This window comes from Malus sylvestris, chromosome 13 (assembly GCF_916048215.2).
Source record: "Malus sylvestris chromosome 13, drMalSylv7.2, whole genome shotgun sequence".
NCBI classification, from domain to species: Eukaryota; Viridiplantae; Streptophyta; class Magnoliopsida; order Rosales; family Rosaceae; genus Malus; species Malus sylvestris.
The window spans coordinates 34,053,386-34,070,069 of NC_062272.1; the positions used below are offsets into that span (position 1 = coordinate 34,053,386).

A 16,684-nucleotide genomic window follows, 5' to 3' on the forward strand; every position below is an offset into this window, starting at 1 on the left:
AGCTGCATTAGCTAGGGATGTGAACTTGTTAGGCTAAGATTTTTGTAACTTTCTTCCATTATGAATAAATGATCCATTTTCCCCTACTTGGACTTGTCCATTTATACCTAATTGTTTCAAATCAAAAGGGCTCCAACACTTCTTCCTGTGTTCAAACTTCATCAATATAACAGTCTTTAACATCTCACAGAGTTAGGTGATACTTTTTGTAAAACATGGCCTTAACTGGATGTCTTTTCAAGTTTCTCTCTAAATCTGTCAAGTAGTACCCTCCTCTACCCAACCCTTGGTTGATAATGAAAGGACATTCCCAACTGGGACACCACTTCCCAAAACCTCTAACTTGAGCTCCCAAGGGTAGAACTGCCTTCAAGAACAACTCTCCTTCCTTGAAGGTTTTCAATTTCACTGTTTTGTTATAAGCTCGGGCAACAGCTTTCTTCCCCTCTTGGATTTTGTTGAAGGCTTCAATTTGGGCTACATCCAAATCTTCAATCCCTTGACACATGGCCTAAATTTATTCGTCACTATGTAGACCGAACTGGTTTTGAAGCCTTACAGAACTTACATTGATTTCCATAGGGAGTACAACATCTTGCCCGAAGGTTAATGCATAAGGGGTGGTCCTAGTTCCTGCTCTCTTTGAGGGTTTGTAGGCCCAAACAGTATCTCCTAACTTCTCATGCCATTTCTCTAGGATATTTGCCACCATTCTTTTAATAATATTTACCAAGATCTTATTGCTAGCTTCTGGTTGACCATTTGATTGGGGATAATAGGGGCTAGACTGGATCATCTTTATCTTGAACTTGTTTACTAATTCCTCCACTTCTTTCGAGATAAAAGATGGCCCTCGACCTACAACAATTGTCTCGGGCACCCCGTATCTACGTAGGATCTTGGTTTCAATGAATTTCTTCATAGCAGTTGAAGTGATAGTCTTCACAATTAAAGCTTCTACCCACTTGGCAAAGTAGTCAGTTGCCACAATTATAAAGGTGTGCCCCTTGCTGGAAGCTAGATAAATTTTCCCAATGAAGTCCATTGCCCATCTTCTAAAAGGTCATGGCTTCACTACTGGATTTATGGGTACTGAGGGTACATGTTGAAGAGGTCTATGTCTTTGACATTCTTCACACCCTCTGGCATAAGGCTTACAATTCTTCTCCATATCGGGCCAGAAATAGCCATATCTTCTCAACAACCATCTCATCTTGGTTCCAGCTTAATGTGCTCCACAAATGCCTTCATGCATTTCAGTCATCACTCTTATTGATTCTTCTAAGCCTAAGCATTTCAATAGAAGCCCATCTAGGGTCTTCCTTAACAAAGTTTTGTCCCAAATGACAAACTTAGTTGCTCGCTGCCTAATCTTCTTACTTGTGGGAAAAGAAGGGTCTTTCAAGTACTGAATAATTGATGTTCTCCCGTCTTCTATTTCAGGTTCTTTGGTCATTACATCAAGGTTGAACCCTTTTTCAAAGATAGAAGGGAGATTCCTCCTTTGTACATCTACATTCACCTCAAATCTTCTTTCTTAAATATGTGCTCTAGAAGCCAACTGTGCCATCTCATTAGCAATTAAATTTGCTCCCCTGGGAATATGGTTATTTGATACTTCAGTTCCCCAATAACTCAACAATTTAGAGGCTGCCAAATAATAACCTGCCATTGTGATGTGTCTGCACTTGTAGTCTCCATTCAATTGGTTAATTACTAGCTCAAAGGCACCATATTTCTCAACCTCAGCTGCCTCAATATCTTGAGATAATGGAGTAATTATCCCTAATAGATTTAAATAGGGATTACTTACTTGAATGGAGTCAATCTTCAATTTGGAATGTATTAAAGATAGTATTCAAAGTTTGATCAAAGTCTCTAAACTTTGTACACCTCATTATATTACTATTACTATTTATATTTTTATAGTTTTGACATTAATTGTTTGATATTTTATGAGATTTATAATCCTATAAATTTAAAATCCCTCATTATAATACTATTAGAAACGGTTACAATAAAAAAAATTCAAACATTTTGATTTAATAAATGGATAAAAACTATGTAAAAATAAGAAATAATAAATGGCAAAAGAATGTATCCATAGTGTTAAAAAAATTGGTATATTTTACAAAAAAAAAAAGGTACATTTCACATATAACAAAGTGGTACATTAATAAAGAAGAATGGGTACATTATAAATAAATTAGGGTACAGATAAAAGATGAAAAACTAAAAATATAAATATATGATACAAAGTTTAGGCATAAAACATAAATATACCATATGTAATTTTTCTATCATTGATTAAATATACAATGTTACATGACGGTATACACATGAGTACAAACACAAATAAAAATTTTAAAAATTGGGCACAAAAAGAAACTAATATATGGGTAAAAATTAAAAATGAAAAGAAAATTGGTACAAATTAACAAATATTTGCAAATTAAAAATGGGTACAAACTAAAAATAAAAATATATGATAAAAAATCTAGCCATAAATATAAATATACTAATTGTAGCATTTTAACACTAAATGAATATATTTAAAAATAAAAATATTTTATTATTCAAATAATTAATGATGTTATTAATACCAAAGGACCTTAATCAAAAATTGAAAATGAATAGGATTTTAATCAATGGAGTAATAAAAAGAAGGATGTGAACCTAATTTTCCCTTTAAATAGGGATTACTTACTTGAATGGAGTCAATCTTCAATTTGGAATGTATTAAAGATAGGATTTGGGTAATTACCTTATCTTTAATGCTTTGACTTTTCCTTGCCAAGGGCAGGTGAGCTATGGACAGTCGTATTTAGTTGTTGGGACCTTTATGGGTGTGAGCTGGGCGTGAGAGTTTGTGAGGAGCTTGCCTATTTAATGAGGGCAATCTTGTCTTTCTTGAGTAAAAATCCACGCGTTGTCTCTAGAATTTTTGGGATTATTGTAGGCTCCATAAATACCTATATGCAATGATTGATATACGGATCAAGCTTATTGCTGGAAACTGTGCTGGCACTGTCACTACCTTCTATGTATGTATCCTGAAAGTTACAAACACACACACACATTAATGTAAGTGATTTATTGGACAATAGATGAGAGGTTTTTTGCCATGAAATCACATAGTGAAAATTGCAAGAGTACTTTATATATTAAATTCTGATGCTTACAGTATTCTTGTACATTTGTATGTTTCAGTTATCATCAACTGGTTCATCCCAAGATGAGATAGACTTTGAATTCTTAGGGAATGTTACTGGTGAGCCTTACATTCTTCATACTAATGTGTTCTACCAAGGCAAGGGTAGAGAACAGCAATTCTATCTTTGGTTTGATCCCACTGCTGATTTCCACACCTATTCTATACTTTGGAATCCCCAAAATGTTATGTAAGTAAACATCTATAACATAGGGAAAAAAATTGTTATATAAACTACATTAAATTACATTTTGCACTCTCAAGTTTGGGTTCAATTGTAACCCCATCCATGATCATCAAACTATTGCAATTCACGTATCCGTTAGCTAATTTGTTAAATTGATTGTTAAGTGATAATGTGGCAAGAGCTAATCTCACATTTTACTAACATGAAGCCTGAATTTGCTTTATGTGGTTATAAATTGTGCATGCCAATTTACATATCCTCCTATCATCAATTATTGTCCAAATTCTCCTCCTTTATTTATTTATTTTTATCAATTTTCTAATCTCATTTTTGTGATGCAGTCAATTATAACACTCTCCAATGAAATATGAGATTATATATATATAATTAAAAAAAAGTAGATTGTGGAAATGATAACTTTTTAATTTATACAACAACAACAACAACAAAGCCTTTTCCCACTAAGTGGGGTCGGCTATATGAATCCTAGAACGCCATTGCGCTCGGTTTTGTGTCATGTCCTCCGTTAGATCCAAGTGCTCTAAGTCTTTTCTTAGGGTCTCTTCCAAAGTTTTCTTAGGTCTTCCTCTACCCCTTCGGACCTGAACCTCTGTCCCGTAGTCACATCTTCGAACCGGAGCGTCAGTAGGCATTCTTTACACATGTCCAAACTACCGTAACCGATTTTCTCTCATCTTTCCTTCAATTTCGGCTACTCCTACTTTACCTCGGATATCTTCATTCCCAATCTTATCCTTTCTCGTGTGCCCACACATCCCACGAAGCATCCTCATCTCCGCTACACCCAGTTTGTGTATGTGTTGATGCTTCACCGCCCAACATTCTGTGCCATACAGCATCGCTGGCCTTATTGTCGTCCTATAAAATTTTCCCTTGAGCTTCAGTGGCCTACGACGGTCACACAACACGCCGGATGCACTCTTCCACTTCATCCATCCAGCTTGTATTTTATGGTTGAGATCTTCATCTAATTCTCCGTTCTTTTGCAAGATAGATCCTAGGTAGCGAAAACGGTCGCTTTTTGTGATCTTCGCTAGATTGCTCTGGTCATTAGTGTGGATAAGTATATAAATGGATAGAGACAGGAAAGGAAACACAAGATGTACGTGGTTCACCCAGATTGGCTACGTCCACGGAATATAGGAGTTCTCATTAATTATGAAAGGTTTACACAAGTACATAGGTTCAAGCTCTCCTTTAGTGAGTACAAGTGAATGATTTAGTACAAATTACATTAGGAAATATTGTGGGAGAATGATCTCATAATCACGAAACTTCTAAGTACCCAAGTGTGGTATCGTCTTCACTTGCCTTATTGTCTCATAGGTAGATGTAGCATCTTCTCTGGAAGTACTCTTCCTCCATCCAGGGGTGGTATCTTTAACTGGTGGAGATGCACAAGGTAATGTATCAATTTCACTTGAAGCTTACTTGTAGTTTCAGGCTTGGTCAAGCGCGATACAAACCATGTAATAGGAGTCCCCCAAGTCGCCGAGCTAGGGGGTCTGCTGAAAGAGGTGACAGACAAGGTAAGCAATCAGAGCTCCAAGCAATCAGTCCCAGATCAGAAGTTTGATTTCGAGTTCCGGCTGATTGTTCTCATTCTCCCTATCTTGCAGGCAGCATGAAGGATAAAGAGAAGAAAAATGAGAAGAGATGATATGAGATACTTTTGCTTTTGAAGAAGTAACTTTCCACAGGCTTATTCTTGAACTGAGCTGGAGGGTTTTCTGGTTTCCTCCAGAGTATAAGGCCGACTGAAGAATTTGAGGGTTAAAACAAGTCCATCAAATCTAGAGTACGTTCGACCCTGCTGATATGGGATACTTTTTCTTTTGACAAAGTAGTGGATGTATCGGCACGTATGCTGTTACGCTTGTCTCCACATGCTTCCTTGTATCCTTCTCACTTGCCCTATCTGTTCCTCAGGCAGACGCGGTATCTTCCCTGGAAGCATAAGATGTTGAAGATGAGTACTCAAGAGCAATGCCAGGTAAGTAATCAGGTAAGGGGTTCCAGGCAATCAGTTCCTGACTGGGAGCTTGATTCCAAGTGCTGACTGATTGCTCTCTTTCTCCTTGTCTTGCAGGTAAGAATAAGGCCAAAGGAAAAGATAGGGAAAAAGCATGATATGGGATACTCTTGCTTTTAACCCTGATGATATGAGATATTCTTGCTCTGGTATAGCTTGTTTACAGAGGTATTATCGGGGGGAAAGAAAGCTGAATATTTCGAAAGGCTTCGTTGGGAGTGCCCTCTCAGATATGAGAAAGGGTTGATCATTTTTGCAGGTCTCCCTAACAACAAGTAGTAATGCTATTCCTTTACCCTGCTTGGTCATAGCACGGTAGTGGGAGCTGCCAGGTTCACATGTTTTAACTCTGTCAGAGCACTTTGAAAAAGTGGTCTGTGGTATCTGGAAAGCTGATGTTGTGTGTGAAGATTACAGACAAGCTTTATCCAAGGAGATCTGGCTCTCGAAGTTGAGAAAGTGGTGCCTCTTCGGTTTTCGAACAAGCAATCCTGTCGGGGATCTGGCTCTCGAGATTCGGACAACTCTTGAATGTGAGTAAAGGTTGAGCATGTTTGCTAGTCTACCTTGCTACGGAGCACAGAGGTTGACACACAGGGACTTTCCAATTATCCAGCAGTGGTACTGTTCTTTTACCCTTGTGGGTAATAATATGTTAGCTAGACCTTCAAAATTTATGTGTCTAAACTTTGTTAGTGCTGTTTCTTTGCTATTCTTTTACCCTTCTTGGTCAGAGCGATGTAGTGGGAGCTGCAAGCTTCACGTGTCTCAACTTTGTCAGATAACTTTGGCAAAGTTATCTGTGGTACCCATGAGCTAATGTTGCGTGTGGAAAGTGGGTGATTGAACAGTAAGATTCATGTGCTTTCTACTTCACCAGAAATATTCGACAGAATCCCCGTAATTTCCGCAAAGCTGAGTGTGCGTGTGATAGGTGCTGACAAGGCTGAAAAAGTAGGTGTTTCTTCGATTTCTGAGAACCGCCCTCGTGGTCTCTGAGCAGCCCAGTTTTTGAGAAAGCAAGTGTATCTTCGATTTCTGAGATCGGCCTTCGTGGTCTTTGAGCAGCCCAGCTTTTGAGAAAGCAAACGCCTCTTCGATTTCTGAGATCGACCCTCATGGTCTCTGAGCAGCCCAGCTTTTGAGAAAGCAAACGCCTCTTCGATTTCTGAGCAGGCGCCTCTTCGATTTCCGAAGCTCCATCGAGTGCAGATTTTTATAGAGGCTGGCATTAAGTTCCAAAGCACACTTGAATCTCCACCAGTAGAAGCTCCATTCTTGCACTTCTAAGATCTTGATTTGTCCGACCTCTTCTCTCTTCAACACCTTTGAAAATGTCTGGCCCCTCCGACCGTCGTTTTGACTTGAACCTTGTTGAAGAGGCAGCCACGCCTTCTCCAGACAACATATGGCGCCCATCCTTCGTCTCCCCTACTGGTCTTCTTACCGTTGGGGATTCCGTGATGAAGAATGATATGACCGCTGCGGTGGTGGCCTGGAACTTTCTCACTCCCAAAGATAACAGACTACTTTCCAAACGGTCTGATGAGTTGGCTGTTACGGATTCTCTGGCTCTTAGTGTTCAGTGTGCAGGTTCTGTGTCTAATATGGCCCAACGCCTATTTGCTCGAACCCGCCAAGTTGAATCATTGGCGGCTGAAGTGATAAGTCTCAAACAAGAGATTAGAGGGCTCAAACATGAGAATAAACAGTTGCACCGGCTCGCACATGACTATGCTACAAACATGAAGAGGAAGCTTGACCAGATGAAGGAATCTGATGGTCAGGTTTTACTTGATCATCAGAGGTTTGTGGGTTTGTTCCAAAGGCATTTATTACCTTCGTCTTCTGGGGCTGTACCACGTAATGAAGCTCCAAATGATCAATCTCTGATACCTCCTCCTTCTAGGGTTCTGTCCAGTACTAAGGCTCCGAATGATCCCCCTCCGGTGCCTTCTCTTTCTGGGGCTCTACCGACTGCTGAGACTTCTCCTAAGCAACCTTTATGAAGGCTCCCTCTTGTTTGTTTATTTTGACTCATGTATATGTACATATTTGTAACTTTTCGGGGATATCAATAAATAAGCTTTGCTTCATTTCAACGTATTGTGTTAAATACACCAAAGCCTTCTTCTCTAAGTTCTTTGAATTTTTCTTTTGTTGAAGCTTGTATGTTGAAGCTTTGTGAGTGGAGCATGTAGGTTGAGGTAGTGTTCCCTTAATTTCCCAAGTGAGGAAAACTTCTCAGTTGGAGACTTGAAAAATCCAAGTCACTGAGTGGGGTCGGCTATATGAATCTTAGAACGCCATTGTGCTCGGTCCTGTTTCATGTCCTCTGTTAGATCCAAGGACTCTAAGTCTTTTCTTAGAGTCTCTTCCAAAGTTTTCCTAGGTCTTCCTCTACCCCTTCAGCCCTGAACCTCTGTCTCATAGTCACATCTTCTAATCGGAGCGTCAGTAGGCCTTCTTTGCACATGTCCAAACCACCGTAACCGATTTTCTCTCATCTTTCCTTCAATTTCGGCTACTCCTACTTTACCCCGGATATCCTCATTCCTAATCTTATCCTTTCTCGTGTGCCCACACATCCAACGAAGCATCCTCATCTCCACTACACCCATTTTGTGTACGTGTTGATGCTTTACCGCCCAACATTCTGTGCCATACAGCATTGCCGACCTTATTGCCGTCCTATAAAATTTTCCCTTGAGCTTCAGTGGCATACGGCGGTCACACAACAAGCCGGATGCACTCTTCCACTTCATCCATCCAGCTTGTATTCTATTGTTGAGATCTCCATCTAATTCTCCGTTCTTTTGCAAGATAGATCCTAGGTAACGAAAATGGTCGCTCTTTGGTATTTCTTGATCTTCGATCCTCACCCCTAACTCGTTTTGGCCTCCATTTGCACTGAACTTGCACTCCATATATTCTGTCTTTGATCGGCTTAGGCAAAGACCTTTAGATTCCAACACTTCTCTCCAAAGGTTAAGCTTTGCATTTACCCCTTCCTGAGTTTCATCTATCAACACTATATCGTCTGTGAAATGCATACACCAAGGAATATCATCTTGAATATGTCCTGTTAACTCATCCATTACCAACGTAAAAAGGTAAGGACTTAAGGATGAGCCTTGATGTAATCCTACAGTTATGGGAAAGCTTTCGGTTTGTCCTTCATGAGTTCTTACGGCAGTCTTTGCTCCTTCATATATATCCTTTATAACTTGGATATATGCTACTCGTACTCCTTTCTTCTCTAAAATCTTCCAAAGAATGTCTCTTGGGACCCTATCATACGCTTTTTCCAAATCTATAAAGACCATGTGTAAATCCTTTTTCCCATCTCTATATCTTTCCATCAATTTTCGTAAGAGATAGATTGCCTCCATGGTTGAGCGCCCTGGCATGAACCCGAATTGGTTGTCCAAAACCCGTGTCTCTTGCCTCAATCTATGCTCAATGACTCTCTCCCAGAGCTTCATTGTATGACTCATTAGCTTAATACCCCTATAGTTCATGCAATTTTGTACGTCGCCCTTATTCTTGTAGATAGGCACCAAAGTGCTCGTTCGCCACTCATTTGGCATTTTCTTCGTTTTCAAAATCCTATTGAAAAAGTCAGTGAGCCATGTTATACCTATCTCTCCCAAAACTTTCCACACTTCTATCGGTATATCGTCTGGGCCCACTGCTTTTCTATGCTTCATCTTTTTCAAAGCTACCACCACTTCTTCCTTCCGGATTCGACGATAAAAGGAGTAGTTTCTACACTCTTCTGAGTTACTCAACTCCCCTAAAGAAGCACTCCTTTCATGTCCTTCATTGAAAAGATTATGAAAATAACCTCTCCATCTGTCTTTGACCGCGTTCTCTGTAGCAAGAACCTTTCCATCCTCATCCTTGATGCACCTCACTTGGTTTAGGTCCCTTGTCTTCTTTTCCCTTGCTCTAGCTAGTTTATAGATATCCAACTCTCCTTCTTTGGTATCTAGTCGCTTATACATATCGTCATAAGCCGCTAACTTAGCTTCTCTCACAGCTTTCTTCGCCTCTTGCTTCGCTTTTCTATACCTTTCACCATTTTCATCGGTCCTATCCTTGTATAAGGCTTTACAACATTCCTTCTGTTGGAAATGTGCCCTAAAACCAATCATATGATGATACTTTACGGACATTTCACAAAGTTAAACTAATGTAGTTTAAATATAAAGGGGAAAGATTATTGTTTGAGCCGTCTCATATAAATGTTATATGCTTAAACGATAAGTCCAAGGAATATGTGATTGGGAGAATGCAATCTAAAGAAGTTAGATTCATGAGACCATTCTTTCGTAGACACATCCTAAACGTTCCTGATCATAGGATTGCCAATTGGGCATTGACAGTCCGTTAAGATCAGTACTTGATGTGTCTTCTCTCAGGGAGAGTGACTAGTCTCGAGTCATTGGTGTGTTTGACATCAAGACAAGTACGTAGATGCTCAATAGAGAATGAGTTCACTGAACACGATCAACGAAGAGTTCTCATATTCATGTCACATGAGAACTCATGGTTGGGATAATGCAAAGTAGTCATTTGACCTGAGGCATCACAGTTGTCTTGTGGTTAAGTCCTTGATCTTTGATTATGTCAAAGTCACCCCATCCGCGGGTGTCCACGGCATCGTTGGGGTTAAGCCACTTAGCCTTGGAGGCAATTGAATGCACAACAAGGGATCTCTAACCTTCAAACCGTTTGGGGGAGAATACTCTATGATATGATTGAAAATCTCTGATCAGAGTATGAATGAGATTTAGGAAGGAGTTCCAAATCACATTCAAGGTAATCATATAAGTAAACGAATCACATTGGATAGTAGACATGAATAAACTATCAAACCAAACAATGTGGTCAAGAGTATTGTATTAGAGAAAGACCGTATTGCATTTGTAATCCTAAACTGAATAGGTTCTCCACCTCTTCTGATTAGCTTGGGTAACCATGATATGCTGCTAGGTGTCACTCATGGTTTGTGGATGCCCTAAACGTGTATAATCACTAAAGGGAGAATTGAAAGTAAGTTTCAATTCACAATCGGTTTGAAAGAGTTCTAATCGCCCACTGCCTCGCTAAAAGGAACCTAATTGATCATACACCGTGTAAGGTAAAGATTGAAGAAACAACGGAGATGAGTAAGAATAATTAAATGGTTTAATTATTTATGGCAAGGATTAATTAATATGTTAATTAATCAAACGAATAAGTTCGTTAAAAGACCACGGGTTAGTTTTGGGCCTCAAGGCCCAATGGGCTTCGAACGTCAAGCCCATTGACTTAAGTTGTATGACAACTTAATGACTAATAATTCACAAAGGCCCTAAAAGCCCAATGAAACCCAATGGCCGGCCATTTAGAGATGGAGTGGGTTTTTCACTTATTTACAAGTTTGCCACTCCAATGAATTAAGGTATAAATGTGACTTTATAGCCAAAATTCATTTAGGGTTTCTTTTGGAGAAAAGATGAGAACACAAAGCTCTCTTTTCTCTCTAAAGAGGCCGGCCACCCTAGAAGAAATTAACTAGCAATCTTGCTTCCTCTAGGTCACTCATTTCTTCATCAATCCATCCTTGGTGTGGAAACTTAGAGGTTCTCAATTTTGGGAACTTGGAGAATCTATTCTTCCATCCAAATCCATGGATTTAAGAAGCAAGGAATGAAAGCCCTCTCTTTGGGTGATTAGCCTTTGCTTATGCAAAGAGGAATCTACAAAGGTATAAATTTCTCAACTCACTTTGATTTGAGTTGAGTCTTGGTTCACCAATCTACTAGGCTTTGAATTTCATGGTTGATGTTTTGTTTTTGAGTGCATGCTAGCATGATTCCGCCTTTAATTGTTAATTGCATGCTTATAGATATTGCTCAAATGAACATGTTTTTACAAATATTTCCTTCACCTTCTTAGCCTTCACCTTTATTTGTACCTCCTCATTCCACCACCAAGATTCCTTTTGGTGTGGAGCAAAGCCCTTAGACTCTCCTAATACCTCTTTTGCTACTTTTCGGATACAACTAGCCATGGAATCCCACCTTTGGCTAGCTTCCCCCTTTCTATCCCACACACACTGGGTGATTACTTTTGAAGGGATTATTTTGTGAAAACATGTTCATTTGAGCAACATCATATAGCATGCAATTAACAATTAAAGGCGGAATCATGCTTGCATGCACTCAAAAACAAAACATTACCCATGAAATTCAAAGCCTAGTAGATTGGTGAACCAAGACTCAACTCAAATCAAAGTGAGTTGAGAAATTTATACCTTTGTAGATTCCTCTTTGCATAAGCAAAGGCTAATCACCCAAGGAGAGGGCCTTCATTCCTTGCTTCTTAGATCCATAGATTTGGATGGAAGAATATGGTTCTCCAAGTTCCCAAAATTGAGAACCTCTAAGTCTCCACACCAAGGATGGATTGATGAAGAAATGAGTGACCTAGAGGAAGCAAGATTGCTAGTTAATTTCCTCTAGGGTGACCGGCCTCTTTAGAGAGAAAGGAGAGCTTTGTGTTCTCTCCAATTTCCTAAAAGAAACCCTTAATGAATTTTGGCTATAAAGTCATATTTATACCTTAATTCATTGGAGTGGCAAACTTGTAAATAAGTCCAAAACCCACTCCTTTAACTAAATGGCCGGCCATAGGGTTTCATTGGGCTTTTAAGGCCTTTGTGAATTATTTGTCATTAAGTTGTCATACAACTTAAGTCAATGGGCTTGACATTCGAAGCCCATTGGGCCTTGAGGCCCAAAACTAACTCGTGGTCTTTTAACGAACTTATTCGTTTGATTAATTAACATATTAATTAATCATTGCCATAAATAATTAAACCATTTAATTATTCTTACTCATCTCCTTTGTTTCTTCAATCTCTACCTTACACGGTGTACGATCCATTAGGTTCCTTTTAGCGAGTCAGTGGGCGATTAAAACTCTTTCAAATCGATTGTGAATTGAAACTTACTTTTCAATTCTCCCTTTAGTGTTTATACACGTTTAGGGCTTCCATAAACCAAGAGTGACACCTAGCAGCATATCATGGTTACCCAAGCTAATCAGAAGAGGTAGAGAACCTATTCAGTTTAGGATTACAAATGCAATACGGTCTTTCTCTAATACAATACTCTTGACCACATTGTTTGGTTTGATAGTTTATTCATGTCTACTATCCAATGTGATTCGTGTGCTTATATGATTACCTTGAATGTGATTTGGAACAACTTCCTAAATCTCATTCATACTCTGGCCAGAGATTCTTAATCATATCATAGAGTATTCTCCCTCAAACAGTTTGAAGGTTAGAGATCCCTTGTTGCGCATTCACTTTCCTTCATAGCTAAGTGGCTTAACCCCAACTATGTCGTGGACACCCTCCTGATGGAGTGACTTTGACATAATCAAAGATCAAGGACTTAACCACAAGACAACTATGATGCCTCAGGTCAAAGGACTACTTTGCATTATCCCAACCATGAGTTCTCATGTGACATGAATATGAGAACTCTTCGTCGATCGTGTTCAGTGAACTCATTCTCTATTGAGCACCTACATACTTGTCTTGATGTCACACACACCAATGACTCGAGACTAGTCACTCTCCCTGAGAGAAGACACAGCACGTACTGATCTTAACGGACTGTCAATGCCCAATTGGCAATCCTATGATCAGGAACATTTAGGATGTGTCTACGAAAGAATGGTCTCATGAATCTAACTTCTTTAGATCGCATTCTCCCAATCACATATTCCTTGGACGTATCGTTTAAGCATATAACATTTATATGAGACGGCTCAAACAATAATCTTTGCCCTTGATATTAAACTAGATTAGTTTAACATGTGAAATGTCCGTAAAGTATCATCATATGATTGGTTTTAGGGCACATTTCCAACAACTTTCTCTTTGAAAATGGCTTGTTTTTCTTCTTTTAGATTCCACCATCTAGTCCTTGGGCACTTCCAAGTCTTGTTCTTTTTTCTCACTCTTTTGATATGTACATCCATCACCAACAAGCGATGTTGATTAGCCAAGCTCTCTCCCGGTATAACTTTGCAATCCTTACAAGTTATACGATCCCCTTTCCTCATTAGAAAAAAATCTATTTGTGTTTTTGACGACCCACTCTTGTAGGTGATCACATGTTCTTCTCTCTTCTTAAAGAAGGTGTTGGCTAAGAAGATATCATATGCCATTGCAAAATCCAAGATAGCTTCCCCATCCTCGTTTCTCTCCCCAAAACCATGGCCACCATGAAAACCTCCATAGTTGCCTGTCTCCCTGCCCACGTGTCCATTTAAATCTCCTCCTATAAATAACTTCTCCGTCCGAGCAATTCTTTGCACCAAGTCTCCAAGGTTTTCCCAAAATTTCTCCTTCGAACTCGTATCCAACCCTACTTGAGGTGCGTACACACTAATCACATTGATAAGTTCTTGTCCTATTACAATCTTGATTGCCATGATTCTATCTCCTACCCTCTTGACATCTACAACATCTTGTGTCAAGGTCTTGTCCACAATGATGCCAACACCGTTTCTCGTTCTATTTGTGCCCGAATACCTAAGTTTAAACCCTGAGTTTTCTAGATCCTTTGCCTTACGACCAACCCACTTAGTTTCTTGTAGGCACATAATATTTATCCTTCTCCTCACCATAACTTCCACTACTTCCATAGATTTTCCCGTTAAGGTTCCTATATTCCACATTCCTAAACGCATTCTGCTCTCTTGAACTCTACCCTTCTGTCCTAGCTTCTTCACCCTCCCCCGTCTAATAGGATCAAAGTACTTCTTTTGTGTGTCCCGTGTAAAGTTGATAGGAGCATATGCTCCCAAACAACTTTGAGTGGAGTCGTTCGAAAAGAAGTTTCTATGGCCCCCTTGCTCATTTAACACTGCATCCGGGTGCCGATGGAGATACAGCGACCCTTGCTCACTTATCACTGTGCTCGGGCCACACAACGCGCCACTTACGGGTGACGCCCTAGCTTTAGCGCGATTTCATTCTGGATTCATTTTCATAAGGATTCGACGTAACCATGGAGTGCCGGCTGTCGACTACTTGACGCCCTCCCCCTCCTCCTTTATCCGGGCTTGGGACCGGCAATGTAAGATAAACTTACATAGACGGAGTTAACTTTTTAATTTATAGAAAGAAAAATTATTATGATCAAATTGTTAAGTACATGCCACCAACGTGGTAAATGTTATGATCAATTAATAGTTGAATATTAGAGTGCGCAACGAACAAGACTATAAAATAATAGGAATATTATTAAACTAACGAGGATGCCGAAATGGCTACAAAACCTAGAAGGCTACATTGTGACTAACTTGTTATTCTACGAGCTACAAATCATCATATATATAGAGAACTGACCTAACCCTAATAAGCAAGAAAACGAAACCCTTATACTAACGGGTTAAGCCCAAATTCAAACAATAAAATAATCCTAAATTCCAACACCTCCTGTCAAACTCATGGCGGTACACGGCAAGAGTTTGCAACAAGAAGATGTGGATGCAAGATCCGTTAGGCGGACAAGACAAGACAAGCTCCGTTAGGCGGACATGACAAGGCAAGCTCTGTTAGGCGGACATGACAAGGCAATCGATTGAAGCGAACAAATGAACAATCCATTCGGACAGCAGATGTGCTAGGTTTTTGGTTGCAGCGGCATTGTGCAGATAGGGTTGATGCGAGTGCAGTGGCGATGGGTTTCTGTTGCCGCGGTGGTTCAGTGGGTTCAAGATGAAAGCGGAGTATAGGGTCGAGCAGCAACGGTGGTGGGGCAGCGGATGCAGGCAATAGGTGGGTTGCATTGGACAGTTAAGCATTGGTGCAACGAAGTGGGAAGGTTGGCAGCAAACTAGTTTGTATTTGCAGTGAGTTGGTGGTGGTGCGGCAGTGTTGATCAATGGTAGGCGGCGGTTTGAGCTGGTGCAAATGCAGGAGCAAGTGAAACCTGAGCGGTTTTTGGGCAATGACATTTTATATATATATATAATTTTCAAACTAAACCAACGACTATCTAAACAATGAACAAGACGAACAAACAAACTAATACGAATCAAGGGCATATTAAATCCCGAAGGATCAAACCTGCTCTGATACCAAGTTGAATATCAGAGTGTGCAACAAACAAGACTACAAAATAATAGGAATATTATTAAACTAACGAGAATGCCGGAACGGCTACAAAACCCTAGAAGGCTACATTGTGACTAACTTGTAATTCTACAAGCTACAAAACATCATATATATAGAGAACTAACATAACCCTAATAAGCAAGAAAACGAAACCCTAATACTAATGGGCTAAGCCCAAATTCAAACAATAAAATAATCCTAAATTCCAACATTAATGTCAACAAATCATATGTGATATCTCTATTCTTAATTCGATCAGGAACCTCAAGTCCTATGTATTGATTATCTTATCACTAATTACATAGCTTTGTAAGAAATAATGTGCTATAACACTGGTGCGTGTATATGTAGATTCTTGGTTGATGAACTTCCAACAGTTCAAGAACCAGGAGTCATTTGGTACTCCATTCCCCAAAAACCAAGCTATGAGATTATACTCCAGTCTCTGGAATGCTGATAACTGGGCCACAAGAGGTGGACTTGTAAAGATAGATTGGACACAGTCGCCATTCACTGCCTCCTACATGAACTTCAATGCTTGCGTCTGGTCTTATGGCACTTCTTCTTGCGATTCAAATTCAAATAAAGGAGCATGGTATTGGAAGAATCTTAACATTGCGGATCAAGGGTGGATGCAATGGGTGCAAAAGAATTATATGATCTACAATTACTGCACAGACGTAAAGCAATTTCCTCAAGGATTTGCCCCAGAATGCTATCTTACCAATTTGCACTAGAGGGGTCACAGCACAGCTCATACAAAATGATTCATTTAGTCTCTGCAGAAGAAGTGTGTTTACCTGTGATTTAATTTGGTCCCAACAAAACATAAACATTCTTCAAATGTTAAAGGCAGTCTGTTTTACGTTCTTTATATTTTTGTTTAAACTTATTATTTTGTTTTTAAGATTTTGATTCTTCTTGCATGACTATGAGGACATAGGCACGAAATTGATGTCGACGGATCTCTGGGGCGGCGCCAATGGGTGTCTCATCCCCTCCTGTTGTATGCCCATGGTTTTTCGTTGATTCTAATTCTCCAAT

The 16,684-nt window shown here is 39.6% G+C and overlaps 1 protein-coding gene across 1 annotated transcript; it reads left to right on the top strand.

Moving 5' to 3' along the window:
* Positions 1-2,981: 2,981 nt before the first annotated feature.
* LOC126595445 (xyloglucan endotransglucosylase protein 7-like) lies at positions 2,982-16,377 on the top strand. The gene is made up of 5 exons (XM_050261739.1): positions 2,982-3,044; positions 3,211-3,401; positions 7,618-7,635; positions 9,840-9,852; positions 16,018-16,377. The coding sequence occupies exons 1-5, from the start codon at positions 2,982-2,984 to the stop codon at positions 16,375-16,377; spliced, it is 645 nt and encodes a 214-aa protein (XP_050117696.1).
* The last annotated feature ends 307 nt before the right edge of the window (positions 16,378-16,684 follow it).

Bases quoted from the DNA above. Each gene is read 5' to 3' on its own strand.
- LOC126595445 (XM_050261739.1), top strand. From the start codon at position 2,982: ATGATTGATATACGGATCAAGCTTATTGCTGGAAACTGTGCTGGCACT. The intron at 3,045-3,210 runs GTATGTATCCTG...TGTATGTTTCAG, and splicing joins GCACTGTCACTACCTTCTAT to TTATCATCAACTGGTTCATC.